Genomic DNA, 27,227 nt, shown 5'->3' with positions numbered 1-27,227 from the left:
AGAAATCCAATCCAGACATTTGTTGTAATTTGATGCAAATGCCTGAGAAAAACATCACAAGCCCATGAATTCCTAACACCATCCCAGGGAACAGGTTAATCTTGTTCTGTCACTTTGTCTTTTAACCTGAAATACAATCATGTTACTCATCTTCACAATGGAGATGCATCCTCCTTAAATAAGTCTGTGCAACAAGTTTAAAGGTTTCCAAAAATGAAAATTCTGTCAATTACTCACCCTCATATCATTCCAAACCCATAAGACTTTTGTTCATTTTTGGAACATAAATGAATACATTTTTAATGCAATCTGAGATATTTTTGTCCCTTTATTGAAAGTCTATTCACTTTCCCAAAATGTTCATTAAGAGATTATAAAAGAAATCCAGTCACGCTTTAGATTAGGTTCCAATTCTCACTATTATTAACTATTAACTATGACTATTGCCTCAGTAAACTCCAAATTACTAATTATTAATAGTTAGTAAGGTAGTTGTTAAGTTTAGGTATTGGGTGGGGGTTAAGGGGTTAGTTCACCCAAAAATGAAATTTCTGTCATTAAGTACTCACCCTTATGTCATTCCAAACCTGCAAGACCTTTGTTCATCTTTGGGACACAAATTAAGATATTTTTTTGATGAAATCCCAGAGGTTTTTTTATCTCCCATAGAAAGCAACGAAATTACCACATTCAAGGTCCAGAGAAGTAGTAAAGACATTGTTTTGTTTTTGTGCACAGAAAGTATTCTCGTAGCTTCATAACATAACAGGTTGCACCACTGTAGTCATGTTGACTATTTTAAGGATGTCTTTACTACTTCTCTGGACTTTGAATGTGGTAATTTTGTTGCTTTCAAAAAACTCTCGGATTTCATTAAAAAATATCTTAATTTATGTTCGGAAGATGAACAAAGGTGTTACAGGTGTGGAATGACACGAGGGTGAGTAATTCATGACAGAAATTTCATTTTTGGGTGAACTAACCCTTTAAGGGATGTAGAATATGTTCATGCAGAACAAGGCATTAATATGTGCTTATAAGTACTAATAAACAGCCAATATCCTAGTAATATGCATGCTAATAAGCAAGTAGTTAATAGTGACCTTTTGACCATAATTCTGTCACCTTATGGAGTTTGGATTCCTTGCCACTGTGACCTTTTGGCTTGCTTAGTTGGGGACACTTAATATTCTGCATTGTTATTGACTTGAGTGCACTGACACTATTGGATGAGAACTGAATTGAGCTGATGACTACATCACTGTTTTTTTCCAAAGCTACTTTATAGATTAATTGAACCCATAATCGATGAACTTCACAGTTATTATACCAAAATAATTCAACGCTGAACTGATTTCAACTGAATAATGTCTGTTTACTATTGTCTTTTTGACATGTACCTGTAACTGTAGATAGAAGCATTTAACACTTCCAAGATCCAGGATATTTATACATAAAAATTACTATAGTTCTTTGCCTTAATTTAGCAGTATGTCTTACTGATTAATGAAATCAATACTAATATAAAAAATAAATATTTTTGTTTCTTTGTCAGATTTGTGCTTACATAATCTGTCAGGTACAGCAACCAGTATGTTGCTTGGAAATACGTTGTTGTTAAATAAGTTAGGTAGAGTATTGTTAAACAGGTTTTAATAATCATTTACAGTACAAAGTAAATGTTTATACATAAAATATTCAAATGCCCTTAAAATACACAGACACACACACACACACACACACACACATATATAATGTATGTGTGTGTGTGTGTGTTAAACAGACAGTCTCTACAACAAAGATATTCCTAAAGTATTTTTCACACCTCTGGATCATCTTTACTTTTCTCTGTGTTTGTGGTTTGTGTTTCCACAGGCACTTTCTTCATCTCAAGTCCTTTGACCCAGGTGTAGGCACAGGATCCACCCAGCACCATCATATTGCTCGTCCACCAGAGTGCACTTTTATGGGACGCCGAGTAGGCAACTGCCAACACAGTCTGTGCACAGGATTTGGCTGTGCCGGACACATTGTGCGTCAATGGACTAGTGAACTTGATCTGAAGTCCTGTCACATATCCAATTGCAAAGCCGAAGACTCCACCTAAAATCATCATGCCCCAAAAATTTAAATGTGTCAGTCGGCTAAACTCAAACAAGCTTTTAAATTCCCCAAAAATGACAATAAGGGGGATAAAAAGTACACTAGCATTGAGGTTGTTGTAGTAAGAGAGCTTCCAGATATTTCCATCCACCACTGGCAACACTTTCTTTGTGAAGATGGCATTGAGAGACACACAAAGACTGGCAATTACACCGAAAATGACTCCTGTCCAGGAAAGAGAACCTGCCACAGATTCTTGGTCCACACCCAGCCAGAATCCACCTGAAGGCAAAGAACAAGGCACAAACTTGTCAGCATACCTCTTTTACAAACAGACACCATTGTGTTGATTAACAGGATCTTCACAGTCGCTGTGACAGCATCAAAAAAAGGCATTTTCCTGATTTACAAAATATCAATAACTTTTTTTTATTTTTAGACCAGGGAAGAATAACATTCTGTTTATTCCAAGTGCACTCGTTAAAAGCTCAAGCTCTTTAAAGTCGGATGAATTCTGATTGGCTGTCACTGTTTTTATCATTCATCAGTTAAAAAAATAAATAAATAAATAAAACAATACTGGAAGTTATAATGATATTGATCGTCTGTGTCATTATTGTTATAGCTGTTGTATGGGCTATCCTATTTTCGTAGCATTAGAATGTTTATTAAAACATGGTTATCGTCCCTTAAAGGTGCAATGTGTAAAATTTGGGAGGATCTATTGACAGAAATGCAATATAATATACATAACTATGTTTTCAGTGGTGTATAAAGACCTTACATAATGAACCGTTATGTTTTTATTACCTTAAAATGAGCCATTTATGTCTACATACACCGTGGGCCCCCTTACATGTTAAGTCGCCATTTTGCGCCGCCATTTTTCTACAGTAGCCCTAAACGGACAAACTGCTCTGCAGAGCGCATTTCATCACTATGTTGTTGTTCTTCTAAATCATTTGTGGTTTTAGAGGCAGCTTGCATTGTCACTACGTTGAATACCCATGAAAAAGTAGTAGTAGTAGTGGTTGTCGTCGTCTGGTTTATTAGAAGCAGAGACCGTTCTTTGTTAGAAGTATAAAGAAACCTCATTGCTTGACTGGCTACTCTCTTCTGTCTCAGACGACGACGTCTTTGTCTTGTGTCGGCCAGGCGGCCACTGTAGCTTCTCTTTGTGCTTCGAAAGAGAGGGGTGACCTCACCGCTAGATGCCGCTAAAATTTACACACACTGCACCTTTAAAGATAACTATATTAACGTTCACACCAACGCACAAAAATATTCTGTTTTATTAAAATCGTGCGCTGCTGTTATGTCATCTGCCACTTTAAAGTGATAGCTCACCCAAAATTTTCTGTTAATTTAATCACCCTCAGGCCACCTTAGATGTAGGTGTCTTTTTTCTTCAGTAGAAATGTAAAGAAGATTTTTAGCTGAAACCCTCCTTGGTGATTCATATAATGCAAGTCAATGGCTACTGTCACTTTGAGAGTCAAAAAAACATGTACAGGCAAAATAAAATTAATACCTGTGGCTCTGACGATACATTGAGGTCTTATGAAGTGAAACGATTGGCCTGTGCAAGAAACTGAACATTATTTACAATATTATTACCTATAATCAAGAGCCTTGGCAAACAGGAACTTTCTGTCACAGTATGATGTACGCACAGGAGTAACTCGTGAGCTGACTCTGTGTTTGTTTACAACAGAGAGGAAAGACACATGTGTTGTATTGTTTATCAAAGTGGTACTTATCCTGGATGCCGCAACCTATATAAAAAATTAAGATTATGTTCGCTTGAGCAATTTCAATCTGGAAGACTGACTTTTCACAGATTCCCAATGTTTGAGCTCCTGTGCATACGTAATTATGTGACAGAAAGTTCCTATTCCAGACTGTCCTGAATGCACTTGGGACCGTTTGATGAGGTTGTGGATTACAGGAAATAATGTTCAGTTTCTTGCACAGACCAATTGTTTCGCTTCATAAGACCTCAATGTACCGTCGGGAGCCACAGGTATTAATTTTGCTTTGCCTGTTTATGTTTTTTTGTCTCTCAAAGTGACGGTAGCCATTGATGTGTATTATATGAATCATCAAGGAAGGTTTCTGCTTAAATCATCTTTACTGTTCTGCTGAAGAAAAAAGAAGACACCTACATCTTGGATGGCCTGAGTGTGAGTAAATTAACATCAAATTTAAATTTGGGTGAACTATCCCTTTAAATGCTCGAGCTCTTCAAAGTTGGGTGGATTCTGATTGGCTGTCAATGTTTTTATTTGACGTTATCTATATAGTTGTGGTGTGGACTTCTCTTAATATTCTTAATAATCTAAACTGTCTCAGTGTAACTTATTATAGTTAGAGGTGTGCATCTTGCATCACGATTCAATTAATTATTATAGTGGTTTTAAAACTCAAAATTACTTGTTAAATAATTATAATTATTTTTATTTACTTTGAGACGGAAACGTGCTTCCATTGGTGTGTTTTTTTTTTTTTTTTTTTTTTAATTTAATTGGTAAGAGAGAGAGAGAGAGAGAGAGAGAGAGAGAGAGAGATGGGGAGGTTCGATACTCACCTAGAATGACTCCACAACACAGCACTGCGTACAAAGACGTCGACTGTTTTAGAACCACGTAGGACAAAATAACGTTAAATACGGTGGAAAGCGAGCGGCCAACCGTATAGAAAGCAACTCCCACATGTTTGAGGCACAAGTTGTTGAATGTGATCATGCTGATGAACACGACCGTCAAAGGCAACATCTCTCTGCACACTCTCAAATCAAATTTCAAAGATGGGAAATCCACGTATCCAGGACAAAAGTATGCAAAAACGTTCATGAGCAAACATAGTCCAACGCTAACAACACACTGGAAAAATGTGATGAAGAGAGGCGCATTTAGGTCCTTGTTGTCTAACAGGTAGTTGTTCAGGAATACCATAGAAATCGAAACGAACCAGTAGAGAGATACGACCAATGCGATTTTGATCGCTCTCAGAATAAAGGGCTCTTCTTTGTCCCCCGGACGACTGGAGTCTGTGAAGGCCATTCTTAATATTCTGGATCGTTTGAGTTGGGACCTGTTCATGTTTCAGGAATAAAGGAGGAGGTGAACATTAGTTATTTCATAATAATAAGAACAACATTTCACGCCGGCTCCCTGTGATACTCTGCACTGGACATTAGAAAAGCGATAGGCGACAGCCAGAGTGGTCGATAACTTCCCTGTTCCGCGTTTCTTAAAGTGATACCCTCACCTGGCAATAAAATCTTAAAATTGGACAAAATCGACTCTCACAATGAACTATGAGCGGCAACCATCAAATATTTATCATAATTTTTATAGCTGCATGCATGAATAAATAAAAAATAAATACAAACAAATACTAGGGGAGCGTTTCAGATGCTAAACCATATATTTATTCTCTTACCTAAACAACAATAAAATAATTTCGAAATTTATGTTTGTAAAGTTTAAAAATTACAAAATATGTTCACACTTACTTGAGTCTTACCTTAGCCTACTGGACGTCAGACATTTGCTCCAAACTATCTGCATTGCATATTACTACATCAGGAAGTGTTTTTAATTTTGAACTCCTCCTTTCCCTTAAGACAATCTACCGTAGTACCATATGGTTTTATTTTCATTATTACAGTAGAACAAAACGAGCAAATTACTTATGAGATATCTGTCAACAGACTTAAGTTACAAAAAAGAAGAGATGAAATAAAAAAACAATTTTAAAGTGTCTATTAGCTATATAAGTCTAACAGAAAGCAAATTTCTGGCTTGGAAATCTTCACAGCTAAAAACCAAATTAGATAATCTCCCCTATAGGCTATTACAAGTTGTATACATCTTTCCAAAAGATTATTAATTACCATAAAAAATAAATGTTCTACAGTTTCTATCTTAGCCTTACAGAATAAACAGGCTACATTTGAGTTACCAGCATCAGAAGTCAGGCAATAATTGACATTTATGATTTTAAAATGCACATCTTTGCATTTTGGGGCTATGGGAAATAAAATGTACTTACTCCTAATTTCACATTGCTTTTTGTTATAATGATGAATGATGTTATGTTCTTTTACTAACCAAATCAATGATAATGGTATACTTTTAATAACTTTATTTTAGAGCATTTTAGATTTAATCTATTGCAGAAGTTATTATCATTTAAAATATTTCCCTCCTTGTCTATGGTATCTACTGATTAATCTTGACAGTTATTTCAGAGATTTCAGTGTGCAGTTTCAGATGTGGTAGGCCTATTTGTTAGATGATTGTTAGTGTTTGTTTGTTTGTGTGCGCACGTGTGTGTGATTTGTATAATTTTATTTAATTTCTTTTTTGTCATGGAGATTGGGTGAGTTTTCATTCAGAAGTCTCCGATGTAGCCATGCTAATTTTGAATTAAATTAGGATACATAGATTCCAAAAGACTTTTATTCTGAAATTTGAAATGGGACGGGGCCTGAGAGGGTGGTTCATTTCCGGTTGTGAGCTTTGCTGATGCATATCGTTAGATATCAGTGCATTCTGACGTAATTATTTTTATATTTTGCTTATTTGGAAAATAAGACAAGCGTTGTCTATATTACCTCGGAATGGCAACAACAATTAGCACGCAACGGGGACAGGTAAGAGATTATTTTCTTTATTTGCTGTCTAACAGCAACATGCTAGCTTGCTCACGCGGAATAATAAACATTTTTCCCAATGAAAACAAACATTGAAAGTTGCGCAGTACAGAATTACCAACGTAACAATAGGCATGTATAGATGTTACACGAAGAAGACAGCTTAAGTGGCGTCTAAAAATCACAATGTTTGACGCACAAAGTAACGAAAAGGACAGATGTATACGTTTGTCAGTTCTCGATTTTGTCTTGCAGAAACTTCGATTTCTTTATAACATGTAGATCGTTTATGTGAAGATGTGATGACTCTTCGTTATCAAATATATATATTTTTTTGCCAGATTTTAAAGACAAGCATGTGTCCGTGTAGTAAGTAAACAGTCGATTTTTTTTATTTATTTGAACGTTAATCTTAAACGTTATTTGATTTAAAAACTACAGTTTGCGCAATACCATGATGGATAATAGTTTTTTTTTTTTTTTTTTAGATATAGTAATATTTTTAGTAATATTAATATAGTGTGCGCGGAATTGTTGGCTACATCGGACTCGTGATTTAGCAAGCGGTTTGTAAAGGGAAGTTCACGCATGACGTAATAACAGACACTTCTAGTCAACACCAGTAGTTAAGGTTTAGTAATATCATTAAAGTAAAATACAAACATAGTGACAGATATAATAGGAATGTATTTAAAAAGAAAATTGTACCATGTTCAGCATTTTTTTTTTTTTTGGTAATCTTTTTTAGAAATTACCTGGAAAAGAGTCTGGACAAATGATACAAATACTTTAAAGTAATAAAGTTAGAGAGGTATCCCTTAAAATATCTCACAGAATCTGTTAAACTGTTATTTGAACAATTTAATTTAGATATTGAAAATTCTTACGAAATTTGTGTAGCATAGGGATGTGCAACAGCGACCGAGTACTCGACCGTGACAGCGACGATCAATCATGTAAACGATGATCGAAATGTATTTTTTCTTTTTTCTCCTGATTGGTTATAGCAGCACTTTTAGATGCTTCCTTAACATTGCTGCATCATAATCAATCTAACACTGTTCAAATCACGTTTTCATGTTTTCATAGACAGGCTTTCATGTCATAATTTTATTTTTAACATTCATTTTCCTAACAGTCTTCAGATATTTTCATTATCTCCATGACGGCCATGCCCCGCCCCCCGCACACGCCCCGCCCCCCCGAGTACTCGATTAACCGTTTTTGAAACCTATCGATGATCGAATTGAAAAATTGCCAAAAATGCCCATCCCTAAGTTATGCACAATATATATATTGAATCTTGAATCATGTAATTTTATTTTTGTACATTGTAATATTGATTGCACTGCAGTAGCATTAGTACAACTGTTTATTTTAGTTGGAATCATATTCATGTGAGAGAATGGACTAAAGCTAAGCCATCTTTTCTCAGTTTCTAAACTAGATGGATCTTCTATGAATAAAATGATACTATATATATATATATATATAAGATGTATGATGACTTCTTTTATTCAACTTTTTTTTTGTCATTTTACCCTGGCACAGTTTTTATTTATTTTTTTGTTGTTGTGTTGTATAGAGTCGTATTAATTTTGTATATGGTTTAAGTGTGTGTATGTATATACAGTGCTGCTTGAACCACTTGCAGAATCTGTGAAAATGTGAGTAATTTTAACAAAATAAGAGGGATCATCATCTTACAAAATGTCATTTTTTATTTAGTACTGTCCTGAATAAGATATTTTACATAAACGATGTTTACATAAAGTCCACAAGACAAAAAATAGCTGAATTTATAAATATGACCCAATTCAAAAGTTTATGAACCCTTGATTCTTGATACTGTGTGTCATTACTTGGATGATCCATGACTGTTTTGTGATGGTTGTTCATGAATCCCTTGTTTGTCCTGAGCAGTTAAACTGCCCAATATTCTTCAAAAAAATCCTCCAGGTCCCAAAAATTCTTCAGTTTTCCAGCATCCTTTGTGTATTTGAACTATTTCCAGCAGTGACTGTATGATTTTGAGATCCGTCTTTTCACACTGTGGACAACTGAGGGACTCAAACACAACTATTAAAAAGGTTCAAACATTCACTGATGCTCCAGAAGGAAACATGATGCATTAAGAGCCGGGGAGTGAAAACCATAAAAAAAAATCCCCTCCAGACATCACTTTTGGTCACTACTGTATAAGTTTGCGGATAGGGAAAAAATATTGATATAACTGATAAAATGAACAGTAAACCACAAACTAAAACTGGATGATATCCTTTGGAGACCCATTCTTATTTATGTTAAAAGAAGCAACAAGGTTTAATAACTTTAATTCCCAAACCTGGCAAGTATAAGGATCCCAAAATTCTTGACAAGTTTAGACCGATCATATTATTAAAAAACAATTGCAACAACTTTTGATTACATTGAACACCAGTTTATTTTCTGTCGTTTCCATGATTTGGTTTTGGGGATACTTTTGGAAACATTATATCTAGTTTCTTTTTATGCAAAACTCAAACAGTTCAATCTCTTTATCAGCAGGCGCATCAACCCAATTTTCCATCAAATGTGGGGTTAAACAGGGTTGCCCTTTTTCTTCATTTCTCTTTGCAATTGCTACAAAAATGCTTTATCTTTATTAACAATACAAACATGGCTCCATCATGTTTAGTTTGATATGATCACAGAAATGAATGACTAGTAATTACTTTTATAAAGGGTATTTTTATAAATATTGTTTATGGCATGTGTTCTTATTTTCTTATTCTGTGTTTAGGTCTACATTGGTGAGTTGCCTCAGGATTTTCTGAGGATCACCCCGACTCAACAGCAACAGCAGGTACAGTTAGACGCCCAAGCAGCCCGACAGCTGCAGTATGGAGGATCATTAGGAACAGCTGGTCGCCTCAGCATCACTGTAGTACAGGTACCTTTATGTGTTATTTTAATATTAGACAGCAGTAAAGTATTTCAGAGGAGAATTTTAATTTTGGAAAACTTACTTTGCTACATTGCAAAGCATAATGCCTTATGGGGGGAAAAAAATCCATTTTTCAATATTTTGAAGTTGAATGAATTTTGAATGAATTGGTTTGCAAAATGATTGCAGTATGAGCTAATCCTAGTTGGACCACTGAACTATTCAGAATCATTAAAGAAGTAATTGTGATGCATTGCTAAATCAGTTTTTTCCCCCCTCACCTCTAATACCAGCATTTTGTGTGAGGAAACTTTTGAATAGAAAACAGCGAGAGCAATTTGGATTAATTTTTCATCGGACAGTGAAGAAACTGACCAATGTGATATGAGCTTTTGGACATGTGAGTTGAGTTGCTGTTCTCTAGAGTTAATTTTCCCATTTGACTATCTGTGGGCATTGTTTAATGTTTCTAAGATAAATATATTTCCAAGAGATCCCAAAGTGGCCTGAGCCGATCTGAAGCTAGCGTCTCTCAGTTGTGAAGTGTTTCTGACCTGTTGAATGATGATTTCTTGAGCTGTTTTTGACTGGAGAATGAATCAGCATCTGAGTTAAGGTGCTGTCACATTAGCAAATTCTTTCATCCGTGCGTGAAAATCCCGTTTGTATGGATTCCTATTGAAAGTTCGTTGGACAACAGTAAATGTGACTGCACCTTTAGGATTAGGTTATGCGACTTTGCAACTTTGGCCAGTGTCAATAAATCATGCATAATTAGAAAAAGTTTAGTATAATTTTTTTATTATTATTATTATTTTTTTTTTTTGTGTGTGTGTATATAATATATATATATATATATAGAAAATATGTCTCTGTTTTACCACGCGTATTTTTGTTTTATGCTGCAGGTCTTTCTCATAAAAGTGACTAACCTGTTTAAAGGTATAATAACAATACAAAAGTAATAATAACAAGTTATTTACCTCGCTCACATTTTCTGTGGTTGAAACACTGATTAGGCGCTTACATGAGCAATGCATTTCAGCCAGTTGCTTTGCTTAATACTGAATTTCTACATAAATGACAACTATTTTTGTGTTTGTGCGTCTGTGACTTTAGGTGTCCAAAAATAATACAGAATATTTGAAAGGAAATGCAAAGGCCTGTAAGTTCTATGATATGATCTTATATCAGATTCTTATTTTCACAGGCAAAACTTGCAAAGAACTATGGTATGACACGCATGGACCCTTACTGCAGGGTTCGACTTGGGTATGCCGTCTATGAGACTCCTACTGCCCACAATGGAGCAAAGAACCCTCGCTGGAACAAGGTCATCCAGTGCACTGTCCCACCTGGGGTGGATTCCTTCTATCTGGAAATCTTTGATGAGGTCAGACTGAAATAACTTTGCATTACATAGAAAACCTTTTCATTTTTGTTGATCATGCCATCATTTTGTCCTACTTCATTCTATCTTTATTTTTTATTTATCCTTTATTTATCCAGGAAAATCCCATTGAGATATCATAATCTCTTCTTCCAGGGAGACCTGGTCAAAACGGCAGCACACATAGTTTCAGACAAATAACAAAAACACAAACAATCCAACAAATCAAATAGGCCCAAGGTCAAGAAGAGCACTTACAAGACTCTTTAAAAGCAGAATACAAAATGCATTTAAAAGTACTCAAAGGTGGCAAAAACTCTAGTTTCAGTACATTTTGTAAGTCGTTCCAAGCCCTAGGGGCATAAAAAGAAAAAGCATGCTTTCCAAATTCGGAGGATACCTTTGGGACTTTTAATCGAAGATGTAGCTGCGATCTAGTACCATAACCGTTAGTATAAAAAGCATAGTATAAAAAGCTAATAATTTACCAAGAAGTGCCTTGGCAATAAATATATACATATGCAAATTTCTCCTATAATGTAAAGAGGACCATGATAAAGATTCATAAAGGATACAGTGGTGCGTACGAAATTCCGCACCACATACAAAACGCAACGCTGCATGATAGACAGAGTCCAATTTCCTTAATAAAGATGAAGCTGCATGCATGTAAACAAGATCACCATAATCAATTATTGATAAAAAAGTACTCTCAACCAGCTTCTTCAGCTACTTCAGCCTTAGTTTAATTAGGACATTTAAAGGGTTAGTTCACCCAAAAATGAAAATGCTGTCATCACTTCGTTCATCTTCGGAACACAAATTAAGATATTTTTGAGGAAATCTGAGAGGTTTCTGATTCCTCCATAGACAGCAATTTAACGACCACTTTCAAGGTCCAGAAAAGGTACTAAAGACATTGTTGAAATAGTCAACGTGACTACAGTGGTTCAACCTTAATTTTATGAAGCGACGAGAATACTTCTTGTGCACAAAAACAACGCTGAACGTAAACAGCGTAGGACAATGACACAGAAGAGAAGATATTGTTGAATAAAGTCATTATTTTTGTTTTGTTTTTGCTCACAAAAAGTATTCTCGTCGCGTCATAAAATTAAGGTTGAACCACTGCATTCATGTGGACTATTTTAACAATGTCTTTAGGACCTTTCTGGACCTTGAAAGTGGTCGTTAAATTTCTGTCTATGGATGAGTCAGGATACCTCTCTAGTTTCATCAAAAATATCTTAATTTGTGTTCCGAAGATGAACGAAGGTTTTACAGGATTGGAACGACATGAGGGTGAGTAATTAATGACAGAATTTTTACGTTTTTGGGTGAAATAACCCTTTAAGTAGCTTTTATAAACTTGCCTTAGAAAAAACATAACTGGTGACAAAATAATGGCACTGACCTATTTTAAGATATGTCAGTGCAAGTTGCTTTCAGTTAAGACAGCTCAAAAAAACATTTTAGTCTGAGACTAGGCTTAAGCCTTGTCTGTGAAACCGGGCAAAAAAGTCTAATGTCTAATAAGCCGACAACGAACGGGGTCATGTAACTGCGGTAACCCGTTTTCTTTTATCAGAGTAAGGTCATAAACGGCTTAAGCATAAACCAGTCGGAACAGGTAGTTACACCGATTTCGCACGGCATGAAGTGCACACGTATAATACGTGACAGAAACGCATCCTTAGTGCAGATTTAAACGCATCCAAACAGAGTGAGTGTTTTGCAGGAAAGAAAGGAAATATATATCACAAACATAAACTCTTTCAAGACCCAGAAAATTGTAAAAAAAAAAAAAAAATGTTCTCCTCTCTCGTGCAGCAGAAGTAGTGGTTCAGTCAAAACGCTGCATCTGTAACTGCATGAGAGAATAATATATGAGCCGTAAGTTTCCCGCTGACATGTTGCAAGCTTTAACATCACAACTGACATAACATATGTAATATTCGGAGTCAGATACGCAAATGATTATTTTTTGATGTCACTACAGGGAAATAACCCGATTAAACACAGTTTACTTGCGTTGTCAGTTTACTGGTTTGCATGTAAATGGGGAGAACTGGTTATTTCAATAAGCTGATATTTGTGAGTTATCAGCTTACTGGTGTGCATGTAAACTTGCTCTGAAAACTGCATTTAGTCATGCTGCAGTGCACAATAATGGTTAAACTGATAATCACAATTGTTTTACTGAATTATAATCACAATTATAAATCATGATTGTTATCATTTGAGAAATTTCTTTTTTACATTTCTTTAGAATGATCACACTTTCCTGTTGCTCTCAACTATGGACTTGTATCAGAGAAATCCACAGCAATAAGTGAAAAGAATTTACAGGGTCTCCGCAGGTCCTTAAAAAGTCTTAAATTCAGTTCTATCAAATTTAAGGCCAAAAAAAGACTTAGAATTGTATAAGAAAAGTGTTAATTATAATTCCAAGAGATTTTAAGTAAATCATTATATTTAGAATCATTTAAAAATATATGATGATAACATATAATCATATATTTTTAAATTCATAAAAATATAATAATTTATAATTTTTACTTATCCCTTTTGATGCCTAAGCCAGCCTTTAAACCATGCCTAAAAATGGTTTTAAAACTGAAACGTGAGGTTTATCACTTTATAAAACGTTTTGTTTTTGTCAATCTGCATTTGATTTTGTTTAAAAAATAAATTAAAATAAAAAAATAAAATAGTTTTTATAGTCATTTTATGTTTTAGTATCAAATAGACATTGCCAAACCCCACTCATATGGTATTAATTTTATTTGTCCAAATCTTAAAAAAGGTCTTAAATAGCCTTAAATTTAATTTTAAAAACCCTGCAGATACCCTGCTTTAGAAAGCTGTTTCTGAATGCTGTCCATTACAGCTTTCACAGTTAAACATATGTTAGCCTGAAGGAAAATATCAACAAACAAACACAAAAAAAAATGTAAATTCTGAAACTTAAATGTAATGGTAACTTCTCTGGCAGTAACCTCTCTTAACTGATGGTTGTTGTGTGTTGGTGGGCAGAGGGCGTTTTCCATGGATGATCGCATCGCATGGACACACGTGACTATCCCAGAGAGCCTGCGCGAGGGCACCGTAGTGGATGAGTGGTACAGTTTGAGCGGAAGACAGGGTGATGACAAAGAGGGCATGATTAATCTTGTCATGTCTTTTGCAGTAAGTCCTAACAAAATACTTTATGGCATGTCATGTCCGGGTGTTATGCAAACAAGTGATAAAAGCTGTTGCTTAATGTTGACGTAAAGTTGTAAACCAATGTGATTGTGATTGGTATGCGTATGTTCTCTTGGCTGCAATTGTGTCAATTCTGCATTTTTGCTCAAATTACTTGTTACCTATACAAATTTCCTGGTCAAGACATGCTCTAAAATTCATACATGCACTATAAGTGGGGAAAATGTGTAAGAACAGTAGCTCTCTCAAAGTAAGAGCTTGTCAACTTTTGCTGAATATATATATATATATATTTTTTTTTTTTTTTTTTTTCTTTGTCAAAGACAATTCCAGCGGGAATGATGATGCAGCCGCAACCTGTGGTTCTGATGCCTACAGTTTATCAGCAAGGCGTTGGATATGTGCCCATAGCAGGTTTGTTTAACAATCTATCATCATAACTAGGGATGCATCAAGCGATCAGTCACTGCTTTATTATCAGTCAATATTCATCTTAAAACTGTAATGGAACATTGGCCAATTGTGCTTAAATTCAGGGCCTATATGATAGAGCTGCACGATTAATTGTTAAAAGATCATGATCTCAATTCAAACACCCCCACGTGATCTAATTCCTAAGCGACAACGATTCGGCTATGTCTATTAGACCTTTGACAAGTGCGATAACATTCAAATCTGTGTCCCCGCTGCTGCTGAGCTAGAGAGAGCAGTTGTAATTTTCAGGTGTGAAACAGCTTCACAAACAGTCTTTTCAACCACAATACAAATATTGAAATTATCACAGAAGTACTGGGATAAAAGTTTATAGTTTGGATATAAACACTTATGTCTACAGTAGCGATCAAAATAGAGCAAATCACCTTTTGAAAGTAACTTGGCACTTTAAATAACGATTGAATCGATTACATTGGCTACGTTTACATGGACCCAAATAATCCATTTGTAATCGGATTGATGGCTCAATCGGATTGAAAAACGTTCATGTAAACACCTTAATCAATCCAATTGAGCTTGATCCAAATGAAATTTCGATCGGATTGGAAGGGGTGGTTTATTCCTTTTCTGATCCGATCCAACAGCAAAAAATGATCATGTAAGCGATTGAATCCGACTACTTTCTCAATCGTATACAGAAGTCTCTCGGGCACATGCGCAGTGCAATGTTGACACGCATTATGCAGTGCACAAGTTCACGTTCATGTTTTAAGTTGTAAAGATGTATGCCAACAGGCAGTGGCGTAGCTGTATCCCTTCGTCATAATATTGGAAATTTTTCCTTTTTAAAACAAGAAGGGGAGGCAATGGATATCACACGAGAAACAACGTGCAAATTTCTCTTGTGGCCGTACATATACAGTTGTGGTCAGAATTATTGGCACCCTTGGTAAATATGATCAAAGATGACTAAAAATAAATCTGCATTGTTTATCCTTTTGATCTTTAATTCATAAAATTAGCAAGAATCTAACCTTTCATTGAAGAAAAAGAATTGAAAGTGGGGGGGAAATCACATTATGAAATAAATGTTTTTCTCCAAAACACATTGGCCACAATTATTGGCACCCCTAGAATTATAATAGACTAGAAGAATGTAACAGGCCTACATTAATTGGAAATACCAAATCCTCTTAATATTGCCAAGATTTGATGCTTTTGACAATATCTCTGGCTATCGTCGATGCATGATCATCGTCTGTTGACGCAACCCAGGGGTACCGCAAGTGTGATTGATATGATGTCACACAAGCAGAGCGTGTGCGCAAAAGTTTTATTCGGAATGTATATAAAACGCATATAAATGGATATTTGAATCAGATTACAATGTTTAGAGGACATGTAAACAGATATGCAATCGGATTCAATTCATTCAGATTGACGAAAATTGGTGCATGTAAACATAGCCATTGTTACTCCACTAGGTGGCGACAAGTGACTGTTAAAAATGTATTTGTCATTGAATCATTCATTCAAGAGATTAATTTAAAAACGATTCATCCAGTAATGAAACAAGAATTTATGAATCATTCAGACTGCTTTTTTTTTTTTTTTTTTTTTAATATTTAATTCAAATTAATTAAACATTTTTAAATAGAATGCAACGATTACTATTTTGTCAGAACCTCTAGTAAGTTACATTATTTTGGTTAGTTGTCTATTGAGAATCGTGGGAGAATTGTGATCTCTATTTGAAACAAAAAATTGATTCTCAATTTATCCAGAATCGTGCAGCTCCACTATATGATGTATGGGCATTTTATCATGTTTAACCCTGTAAAGCCTACTTTATCATATGATAAAGTAGATATATGATATGATATCACAGGTGTTCCTGGTATGTACAACCAAGGTGTGGTACCCATGGCAATGCCAGCAGTGCCTCCTGTTGCACCACAAAGCACCCCTTGCAGTGAAGAAGACCTTAAAGCCCTTCAGGATATGTTTCCCAACTTGGATAAGGAGGTGATTCGCACTGTTTTGGAGGCCCAACAGGGCAACAAGGATGCCGCCATTAACTCCTTGCTACAGATGGCAGAGGAGCTTTAACTGGAGAACTGCCACTTAAATGTTCAACTATACCAACAATGTAAATCTTTATACCAAAAATACCTTGTTAAAAATGCACACTGAAGTCTATCAACCCTTAATAGTAGCAAGTAAATCTAACAACTTGTAATTGTTTTTGCTAAATCAGCATTCAGAATGAATGTTTCTGGAATGTTATAGAGAATGTAGGATAATTTTGCAAAGGGGTATCTTGTCATATGTCCACTGAGGGCAGTATACCATATCTGTATTGTAGTGATCCCATGTCTTAAAGATGTTCGATATATTATGCTTTTATCTGTATGAATTTAGTTACATAAATGTACATGAATATAATTTATTTTGAAGATTATTAAAGAGATATCAGAGTATGTCAGAATTAATGTCATTATTTGGATGGGTCTTTTGTATGTTTTTTTTTTTTTAATTATTATTATTATTATACACTCACCTGACTCTAAACCAGTGGTTTTCAACTTGTGGCCCACTAGGGGTCCTCAGTGATCCCCCAGGGGGGCCGCGAGATAACTTAAAATTAATTTAAATATATTTAATATAATTCATTAATTTAATTACTAATACGTTACATTGAAAAGAAAACTTAAATTAATTAAAAAATACATTTAAAACAAGGCACCACTTCTCTCGTACGTATTCTGTGATTGTTTCGGATCAGCCCAGGCCGTTTCTCATCGTGCTGCTGTGAAATACAGACTGAACGGTGGCTTAAAACGCAAACTAACTCCCTCGGTTGGAAAAAGAAAAGCAGTGTGGCTAAAAAGGATTTGATGGATGACGATTGTAATGAAGGTAAAGATGATTACAGTACAGTGACATACAGGAGTCGTACATAACGTATGCGCAAACAAACCGCACATGTGCGTTCTCGACTCACTGATCGCTAAAACATCGTATTTCTGCATGAACACAGTTCAATATATTCGTCGTTGTCAAAATTAATGTACTGTGAGTGTTTTATAACGGATGCTCGCCGAACAAGTGTGTTTTGGAGAAGTTTGAGAGGATCAGTGGTGTTATATGTGTTTAATAATTTTGAAATGGATCCGCATAGTATTTAAATTCAGTCCTTTGGTATCTCCCTGTGGTCTTGTTTGGTATGGCAGGTTGACTTATGCTTATTTAAGTTACTGTAGTACTGAGCAGAGTAAGTATTTTAAGTTGCAAAGAATGTCTGCAAAGTATAAATAACTCTGAAGGTTTAAATCTATCTTGAGTTTCTTCTTTAAAGAAATAATATCATGGGGTTGAAAAGTAATAACACTACAATACAAATGTTTTTGTGCAGTATTGATTCAGAGAGGAGGGGCCCTTAGCATAAAAAAAGGCTGGGAACCACTGCTCTAAACAATCTTTTTAGGCCCCTTCAATCTGGATTCTGCAAACTACATAGCACTGAAACAGCATTAGTTAAGGTTACTAATGACTTGATAATTGCTGCGGACTCTGGTTGTCCTTCAATTCTGATTCTTCTCGATCTCAGCACAGCTTTTTACACTGTAGATCATTCTCTTTTACTCACTCATCTGGAAACTGTTTTTGGTGTTACTGATACTGTATTAAACTGGTTCAAGTCTTATCTCTCAGACCGTAGGCAGTTGATTTTTCTGGGTGGATGGTAGAAGCCAAAGTTGGTTCAGTTAAATTTGGTGTTCCCCAGGGGTCGATTTTGAGTCCCTTACTTTTTAGCATGTGCATTTTTCCCCTTGGTCTTAAATTTCATTTTTATGCAGATGGCACCTGGATTTGCAGTCATTCAGAACATGGTGATAATGCGGCTGTCGCCTTTCTTAAACACTGTATTTCTGAAATAAAAATATGGATGTCTCAATTTTCTCTGTCTCAACAGTGACAAGACTGAGGTTATGCTAATTAGTTCGCCTCACCAAATACTTAAAGCTGTTTTTTTTAACCCTAAGTGTGGATGGCGCTGCTGGGGTGATATTTGACTCCAATTTAACATTTGATGTTCATGTCCAGAATACTGTTAAAATGCTTTTTTTTTTTTTTTTTTTTCATCTCAGAACCATTGCAAGACTGTGCCCTATGTTATCTTTCTGATCAATACATTTGTATTTTCTCGCATTGGTTATTGTAATGCTTTGCTGGCTAGGGTCTCTAAATCTACCCTATATAAATTGCAGTATGTGCAAAACTCAGTTGCCAGAATCCTGACAAGAACCAGGACGAGTGAGCACATCACTCCAATCTTGGAGTTCTTGCACTGATTCCCTGTCAGGTTTTGTATAGATTTTAAAATTCCCATGCTTACCTATAAGGCTTTGCATGGTTTGTCACCACGATATTTGTCTTAACTTTTAACTCTCTACTCCCCAAGGCATGATCTCTGCTCCTCTGACTCTGGCTTTTCACAAAATAATATTTGTTTCTTCTTTGCATGTCTCCTCTGCACTGGCTTGTTTCCTAACCTAGCTTTCTAATAATAGCATTGTGTACTATAAATATTGTTGGATCTGTGACAAATTGCTGTTCTTTTACTGTAAGTTGCTTTTGATAAAAGCATCTGCAAAATGTAAAGGCTATACTTGCCATACCTCTCTAACTATTTAACTTCTAATTCAAATATAATTTATGAGCAATGGTCATTGGTTGCCCACAGTTACAATAATTTTGCATCCAAAATCAATACATTGCAAATCCATAATCCTTTCCACCATGCCATTCACAGATTTCTTTCTATGCAGAATTTTGAGACCAGAAAAATGAAAACTTGCAGGCAAACTTCAGTTTGCATTAGTTTATTAAGATCTACTAGACAAGAAACATAAGAGCTGTCATTTTTATGACACCATAGAGATAATTATCACAAACATTTAAAAGTTTTACAATTTACAGATTCATGCCATAAGATACATTTGAAATGGCTCTACTGTACGTTGTTAAAAATGCAGGTTTACAATCTCCTCCGGCGTCTCTTTAAGTAAGTAGATTGACCAGAGCAATCGCTGGCCCTGCAGCCACAAGACTCAATGTGAATGTATGAGTGGTTGATGTTTGACCCATCTGGGCAAGTCAGAGTCACTTCCTTTATGGTGGTTGTCATTTCTTGACAGCACGAGCATGAATGCACGAGAGCGTTCACTTCTACAGAGTATCTGTTTTAACATACAATGAAGAGACAGTTCTGTTGTTAATTACCAGTACAGACAGAATAAGTATTTTGCCTCCATATTATGGAAGCTTGTTTCTGCCATGGAATAAAAAATTAAAAAGATAATTGTGACTTTTTATATTACATTTCAGACAGAATTGCAAGTTTATATATTATATTTTTCTCAGAATTGCGACATATAAACTCAATTCTAAGAAAGAAAATGTCAATTGTGAGATATAAACTTAAATAAACTGAAATAAAGTCACAATTTCCTTTTTACATTTCTTTAGGTGGAGCAGTGGCAGCATGGCACAAAAAGTACATATATTTAGAAATGAAGGATTCTGATTTTGGTACTCACATTGATGAGGTACCACACAAGCCTGCACAAGAAGTTATCTCCACAGGTGTGCTGCTTATACAGTCATTGCTGACCAAGAAGGTGCTGTTCTTCTGGACATTACATTTGTTGTCCAGTGTACCTAATAGAAATGAGAAACACATTAGGTAAGTGTTACAAAATATACTTCAACAGCTTGTACGTCCTTGAAAAACTTTAAAAAGTACTATTTTCTTCTCTCTCAAAATGTTATTTTGCTCCCGAAAATGGACATTTTATTCAGGGCAGCAGATGTATATGTGAGTAGCATTAACTGTCAATTTTATAAATCACAAATCATGATTCAAATGATACATAAATGTATAAATGTTTATGAGTGAGATTTAATTCTCATATGCAATTCTTTTTGTATAATTATTTTCTATAATAAATTGTCTCAGCTGAGACTCACAAGTTTTACAGCAGCCATTAGCGTCAGTTGTCTCTGTTCCCTGTAGAAAACGAAACAGCATTGACCATTACACCGATTTAATTTTTACATATAAATACCAATAGCTCAATCAAAGTAGTGTCCCATGAAAGCCACTTACAGGGATACAATCTTCAGCATTAAAGGCAGGACAAGCAGTCTTAATCTCAACTGCCAATGAGTTACCGTTGTTTCGTTCACACTCGTATTTCACACATTTGTCATTAGTTGGTTGCCATGTCTGGTTAACCTGTTGGTGGAGAAATATATAGATTACAAATATATTAAAAGATTAATACACGCAGAAATTAATAGTCATAAATTTGATGTTATAAAATGTGTTTTACAATGCAGTTGTTAGAATGCTAGAATGTATGTAAGAACTTACTGAAATGGTAACTGTGACGTTGTCATGCATAACCACACAATTAGTGCTAACACACTCTCCACAGCACTGACCAGGAATAGATTGGTACTCCTGATCCTATAGGAAAAGAGGAGAAATGCATCACATTGCCTGGAAATGAATACTTAAATGGGCATTGGGTTCTTTTAAAGATGTCTTTGCTCATTCTTCACATGTATAACCCAATTGATCTAGTCTTCATTACAGACGTAAATAGATCTTTATACCTCTGTACAGTTATAGTTGCAGTCAGCTATCACACACTCTGGAGTAAGAAGTTTTGTTTCAGGATCTACATCCCCACCACAATGACAAAGTGTACAAGGATCATCACTTGGTATAGGTGAGCCAGGCTAGAGAGAAAAAAGTCGAATAAGTGCACATGTAAGTTGTTTTAGATATCTTATGAGGTATTTATTTATACATAAATATCTAATTTTACCTGATACACTGTGGTATTATGGACACAAACTTCCATGGGTGCTGTAAAGAAGAAGAAACAAATGAGTTCACACCTGTGCATTGCATAATACCGAAACAGTGAAGTATCATTCATTGAGAACAACTAGTCCATACTCACAGCAAACATACTCTGGACAGCAGTTATCTGGAGTTACGCTGATGGACGGTATAAAACCCAGTGGACATTGTAGTGTGGGAATAGGGCATAGATTCTTATCGCAACCTGTAGAGTAATATAAAACATTTTTGTTTAGCATTTGATTGTAAATGTACAAACATTTCTATAATAAATTTTTAGACCACAAATGTGCTGTCTAACTTTTACAAGTTAAAGGGTAAAATAAAGGCCCATATTTTCTTTAGGACCTTATTTTTTGGTCATTGCTCATCAGTTGAAATCCATTGTTTAGTTAATATATAAACTTAATAGAACTTTAATTGTTATTTGCACTTATGGAAGCATCTGCTTTAAAATGCTTGTGTCCCCAACCTTTCTTGTGTTCAGATCACTTACTGCATTCATAGATCTCACAGCAGTCAATTGTTGTGTTGACAAGTACTTGTCCAGGCTTATCACAAGTAACAGATGGTGAAACAGGACAAGTAACAGGCTGACAAAGGACCCTCAGTGTTTCACTGTCACACTCACACATTTGACATCCACTCTGCCAAGTATCATTGGGCTGCAAAACCAATAAAACTTGTCAGGTACAACCCGTTTTCATAGAAGGGAAGTTGACATGGTTTACTAAATTCTATTCCCTAAATTCTGTGATTGACCCCTTGTTAATTCTATGACCTTGCTTGATTTAAAGATGTTCATTATTCCCCTACACCTGAGACTCCATTCATATTTTAATTAATGGTTCAGTAATCTTTCCATCAAAATATGCAAATCTATTATGCATATTCAAGGGTTTGCTTAACATACATTTGTGTCAGCTTGCCGACATATTATTAAATATTAAATTAATTAATTACTTATCCAGAAGTAATTATCCAGTGTTGCTTTGGATAAAAACGTCTGTCAAATGCAAACGTAAATTTATTTTTGATTTTCTTGTTTTCCCACTGAAATGGAGGGCCATGGCCCTACTGATGATAAGGGTTCCACAATCTATGAAATGAAGGACCAAATTATTTGAAGTAGGATGTACCTGTCTTGGTGGATCAACAGCATCACACTTAGGCCCAAAGGTTGTAGTTGTTACTTCTGTGTTTGTATTAGTTGTGGATATTAATGTGACAGGTTGTGTTGTGCCTATTGTTGATGCACTAGAATATGTGGTTGTTTCAGGAGAAATGGATGGTGATGGAGTGGTTCCACAAGATGTTGAAATCTTCACGATATGACAAGTTGAATTACAGTATGCAGTGAAGCACCAACCAAAGCCATCAGTAACATTATAAATGATATCACCTGCAAAAAACAGAAGATAACAAATTTTAGACTGTCTCTCAAATATTAAATATTAAACAATAAAAAAGAATAATAAGTATGAGACTTTTTTGTACCTGACTGAAAATCTGTGCCATTAACAAAACAACAAACAATCGGAGTAGTTGAGAAAAGAGAGGATTCTGTAGTCACAGGAAGGGTCTGAGTAAAAGATGGCAGTGTTTGTGTAATGGGAGCAATTGAGGTCTCCATAGATGTGGATGAGTAGAAAACATTTGTAGTGGTAATTGGTGAAATGGTATATTTATTTATTGTTTTGGTTGTTTCGAATGAGGTTTCCTCTTCTGAAGTGGTTGTTGCTGTAGTTGCTGATTGGCCAGTTGTTATTACCTTCAGAGGCCTGGTGGTGGACAAAAGTGTCTGAGATGTGGTCAATTCGTTCTCAGTTACAGTCTCAGTTGTTGTTACTTCTCCAGTTGTTTGAGTAGCTGTAGATGATTTTGAAGTTGTGGAGACAGTGCTTGGAGCTGAGGTTTCTGTAGGTGGTTGGACAGTGGTGCTTCCCTCCTCGACAATGACAGTAGTGGATGGGATGGCTGGTGAGGTGGTTGAAAGAGTTGTTCCAGCTTTGACTGGTTTTGTAGTTGAAGAAAGACCCTGAGTGGTAAGCTCATATGCAGTGGATGATTCAGCACTCACTGTTGTGGACACAAGTGTTGTGACTGGCACTTCAGTTGTCTTTGTTTGCGTTGTTGGTTGCATGGATGTAACGACTGGTAGTGAGGTTTGTGTCACTGGGAGAGATGTGCTTGAAGATGTTGACGTTTCAGATGACGTTGCAGTTAACTCTTCTAAAGTGGTTGTGGCAGTAGTTGTTGGTAGGCTTGTTAGACCAGTTGTTACCACCTTTTGTGGCCTGGTGGTGAACAAAGGTGTCTGAGATGTGATCAATTCAATCTCAGTTACAGTCTCAGTTGTTGTTACTTCTCCAGTTGTTTGAGTAGCTGTAGATGATTTTGAAGTTGTGGAGACACTGCTTGGAGCTGAGGTTTCTGTAGGTGGTTGGACAGTGGTGCTTCCCTCCTCGACAATGACAGTAGTGGATGGGATGGCTGGTGAGGTGGTTGAAAGAGTTGTTCCAGCTTTGACTGGTTTTGTAGTTGAAGAAAGACCCTGAGTGGTAAGCTCATATACAGTGGATGATTCAGCACTCACTGTTGTGGACACAAGTGTTGTGACTGGCACTTCAGTTGTCTTTGTTTGCGTTGTTGGTTGCGTGGATGTAACGACTGGTAGTGAGGTTTGTGTCACTGGGAGAGATGTGCTTGAAGATGGTGACGTTTCAGATGACGTTGCAGTTAACTCTTCTAAAGTGGTTGTGGCAGTAGTTGTTGGTAGGCTTGTTAGACCAGTTGTTACAACCTTTTGTGGCCTGGTGGTGAACAAAGGTGTCTGAGATGTGATCGATTCATTCTCAGTTACAGTCTCAGTTGTTGTTACTTCTCCAGTTGTTTGAGTAGCTGTAGATGATTTTGAAGTTGTGGAGACACTGCTTGGAGCTGAGGTTTCTGTAGGTGGTTGGACAGTGGTGCTTCCCTCCTCGACAATGACAGTAGTGGATGGGATGGCTGGTGAGGTGGTTGAAAGAGTTGTTCCAGCTTTGACTGGTTTTGTAGTTGAAGAAAGACCCTGAGTGGTAAGCTCATATGCAGTGGATGATTCAGCACTCACTGTTGTGGACACAAGTGTTGTGACTGGCACTTCAGTTGTCTTTGTTTGCGTTGTTGGTTGCGTGGATGTAACGACAGGTAGTGAGGTTTGTGTCACTGGGAGAGATGTGCTTGAAGATGGTGACGTTTCAGATGACGTTGCAGTTAACTCTTCTAAAGTGGTTGTGGCAGTAGTTGTTGGTAGGCTTGTTAGACCAGTTGTTACCACCTTTGGTGGCCTGGTGGTGAACAAAGGTGTCTGAGATGTGATCGATTCATTCTCAGTTACAGTCTCAGTTGTTGTTACTTCTCCAGTTGTTTGAGTAGCTGTAGATGATTTTGAAATTGTGGAGACACTGCTTGGAGCTGAGGTTTCTGTAGGTGGTTGGACAGTGGTGCTTCCCTCCTCGACAATGACAGTAGTGGATGGGATGGCTGGTGAGGTGGTTGAAAGAGTTGTTCCAGCTTTGACTGGTTTTGTAGTTGAAGAAAGACCCTGAGTGGTAAGCTCATATACAGTGGATGATTCAGCACTCACTGTTGTGGACACAAGTGTTGTGACTGGCACTTCAGTTGTCTTTGTTTGCGTTGTTGGTTGCGTGGATGTAACGACTGGTAGTGAGGTTTGTGTCACTGGGAGAGATGTGCTTGAAGATGGTGACGTTTCAGATGACGTTGCAGTTAACTCTTCTAAAGTGGTTGTGGCAGTAGTTGTTGGTAGGCTTGTTAGACCAGTTGTTACAACCTTTTGTGGCCTGGTGGTGAACAAAGGTGTCTGAGATGTGATCGATTCATTCTCAGTTACAGTCTCAGTTGTTGTTACTTCTCCAGTTGTTTGAGTAGCTGTAGATGATTTTGAAGTTGTGGAGACACTGCTTGGAGCTGAGGTTTCTGTAGGTGGTTGGACAGTGGTGCTTCCCTCCTCGACAATGACAGTAGTGGATGGGATGGCTGGTGAGGTGGTTGAAAGAGTTGTTCCAGCTTTGACTGGTTTTGTAGTTGAAGAAAGACCCTGAGTGGTAAGCTCATATGCAGTGGATGATTCAGCACTCACTGTTGTGGACACAAGTGTTGTGACTGGCACTTCAGTTGTCTTTGTTTGCGTTGTTGGTTGCGTGGATGTAACGACTGGTAGTGAGGTTTGTGTCACTGGGAGAGATGTGCTTGAAGATGGTGACGTTTCAGATGACGTTGCAGTTAACTCTTCTAAAGTGGTTGTGGCAGTAGTTGTTGGTAGGCTTGTTAGACCAGTTGTTACCACCTTTGGTGGCCTGGTGGTGAACAAAGGTGTCTGAGATGTGATCGATTCATTCTCAGTTACAGTCTCAGTTGTTGTTACTTCTCCAGTTGTTTGAGTAGCTGTAGATGATTTTGAAATTGTGGAGACACTGCTTGGAGCTGAGGTTTCTGTAGGTGGTTGGACAGTGGTGCTTCCCTCCTCGACAATGACAGTAGTGGATGGGATGGCTGGTGAGGTGGTTGAAAGAGTTGTTCCAGCTTTGACTGGTTTTGTAGTTGAAGAAAGACCCTGAGTGGTAAGCTCATATGCAGTGGATGATTCAGCACTCACTGTTGTGGACACAAGTGTTGTGACTGGCACTTCAGTTGTCTTTGTTTGCGTTGTTGGTTGCGTGGATGTAACGACAGGTAGTGAGGTTTGTGTCACTGGGAGAGATGTGCTTGAAGATGGTGACGTTTCAGATGACGTTGCAGTTAACTCTTCTAAAGTGGTTGTGGCAGTAGTTGTTGGTAGGCTTGTTAGACCAGTTGTTACAACCTTTTGTGGCCTGGTGGTGAACAAAGGTGTCTGAGATGTGATCAATTCAATCTCAGTTACAGTCTCAGTTGTTGTTACTTCTCCAGTTGTTTGAGTAGCTGTAGATGATTTTGAAGTTGTGGAGACACTGCTTGGAGCTGAGGTTTCTGTAGGTGGTTGGACAGTGGTGCTTCCCTCCTCGACAATGACAGTAGTGGATGGGATGGCTGGTGAGGTGGTTGAAAGAGTTGTTCCAGCTTTGACTGGTTTTGTAGTTGAAGAAAGACCCTGAGTGGTAAGCTCATATGCAGTGGATGATTCAGCACTCACTGTTGTGGACACAAGTGTTGTGACTGGCACTTCAGTTGTCTTTGTTTGCGTTGTTGGTTGCGTGGATGTAACGACTGGTAGTGAGGTTTGTGTCACTGGGAGAGATGTGCTTGAAGATGTTGACGTCTCAGATGAAGTAGCTGTTAACTCTTCTAAAGTGGTTGTGGCAGTAGTTGTTGGTAGGCTTGTTAGACCAGTTGTTACCACCTTTGGTGGCCTGGTGGTGAACAAAGGTGTCTGAGATGTGACCGATTCATTCTCAGTTACAGTCTCAGTTGTTGTTACTTCTCCAGTTGTTTGAGTAGCTGTAGATGATTTTGAAATTGTGGAGACACTGCTTGGAGCTGAGGTTTCTGTAGGTGGTTGGACAGTGGTGCTTCCCTCCTCGACAAT

General features: G+C 36.8%; 3 protein-coding genes and 1 long non-coding RNA gene across 6 annotated transcripts in view; 1 reads left to right on the top strand and 3 right to left on the bottom strand.

The window, feature by feature from the left end:
- Positions 1–1,636: 1,636 nt before the first annotated feature.
- On the bottom strand, positions 1,637–5,783 carry slc35c1 (solute carrier family 35 member C1). 3 transcript variants are annotated; one of them, XM_051899884.1, is made up of 3 exons: positions 5,632–5,783; positions 4,691–5,196; positions 1,637–2,385 (listed from the first exon to the last, which is right to left on the bottom strand). In XM_051899884.1, the coding sequence occupies exons 1-3, from the start codon at positions 5,673–5,675 to the stop codon at positions 1,820–1,822; spliced, it is 1,116 nt and encodes a 371-aa protein (XP_051755844.1). In that variant the 5' UTR covers positions 5,676–5,783; the 3' UTR covers positions 1,637–1,819. The 3 variants fall into 3 exon arrangements, with proteins under 3 accessions (XP_051755844.1, XP_051755846.1, XP_051755845.1); XM_051899886.1 differs by having other exon boundaries at positions 5,621–5,735; XM_051899885.1 differs by lacking the exon at positions 5,632–5,783 and having other exon boundaries at positions 4,691–5,559.
- Positions 5,784–6,572: 789 nt separating this feature from the next.
- Positions 6,573–17,201, top strand: tollip (toll interacting protein). Its single transcript, XM_051899887.1, has 6 exons — positions 6,573–6,763; positions 9,546–9,695; positions 10,900–11,082; positions 14,116–14,268; positions 14,610–14,700; positions 16,610–17,201. Exons 1-6 carry the CDS (start codon positions 6,731–6,733, stop codon positions 16,828–16,830), a joined length of 831 nt encoding a protein of 276 aa, XP_051755847.1. The 5' UTR covers positions 6,573–6,730; the 3' UTR covers positions 16,831–17,201.
- A 2,483-nt stretch (positions 17,202–19,684) lies between these two features.
- Positions 19,685–27,227, bottom strand: part of LOC127515657 (mucin-5AC-like) — a 31,861-nt gene continuing 24,318 nt past the window's right edge. Inside the window, exons 21-27 of the mRNA XM_051899538.1 lie at positions 21,621–21,661; positions 21,406–21,531; positions 21,161–21,256; positions 20,894–21,022; positions 20,755–20,794; positions 20,325–20,445; positions 19,685–19,964 (exon numbers count right to left, since the gene is read on the bottom strand). Of these exons, the coding sequence (XP_051755498.1) occupies positions 19,763–19,964; positions 20,325–20,445; positions 20,755–20,794; positions 20,894–21,022; positions 21,161–21,256; positions 21,406–21,531; positions 21,621–21,661 (755 nt within the window). The 3' untranslated portion in view covers positions 19,685–19,762. The remainder of the gene's footprint in view (positions 19,965–20,324; positions 20,446–20,754; positions 20,795–20,893; positions 21,023–21,160; positions 21,257–21,405; positions 21,532–21,620; positions 21,662–27,227) is intronic.
- LOC127516567 (uncharacterized) lies at positions 21,762–23,021 on the bottom strand. The gene is made up of 3 exons (XR_007931022.1): positions 22,798–23,021; positions 22,155–22,323; positions 21,762–21,863 (listed from the first exon to the last, which is right to left on the bottom strand). It is a non-coding gene; the product is annotated as an uncharacterized LOC127516567 (long non-coding RNA).

Source organism: Ctenopharyngodon idella, chromosome 7 (genome assembly GCF_019924925.1).
Source record: "Ctenopharyngodon idella isolate HZGC_01 chromosome 7, HZGC01, whole genome shotgun sequence".
NCBI lineage: Eukaryota > Metazoa > Chordata > Actinopteri > Cypriniformes > Xenocyprididae > Ctenopharyngodon > Ctenopharyngodon idella.
Note: the sequence above shows the minus strand (reverse complement) of the source record. Positions and strands in the feature narration are given on the sequence as shown.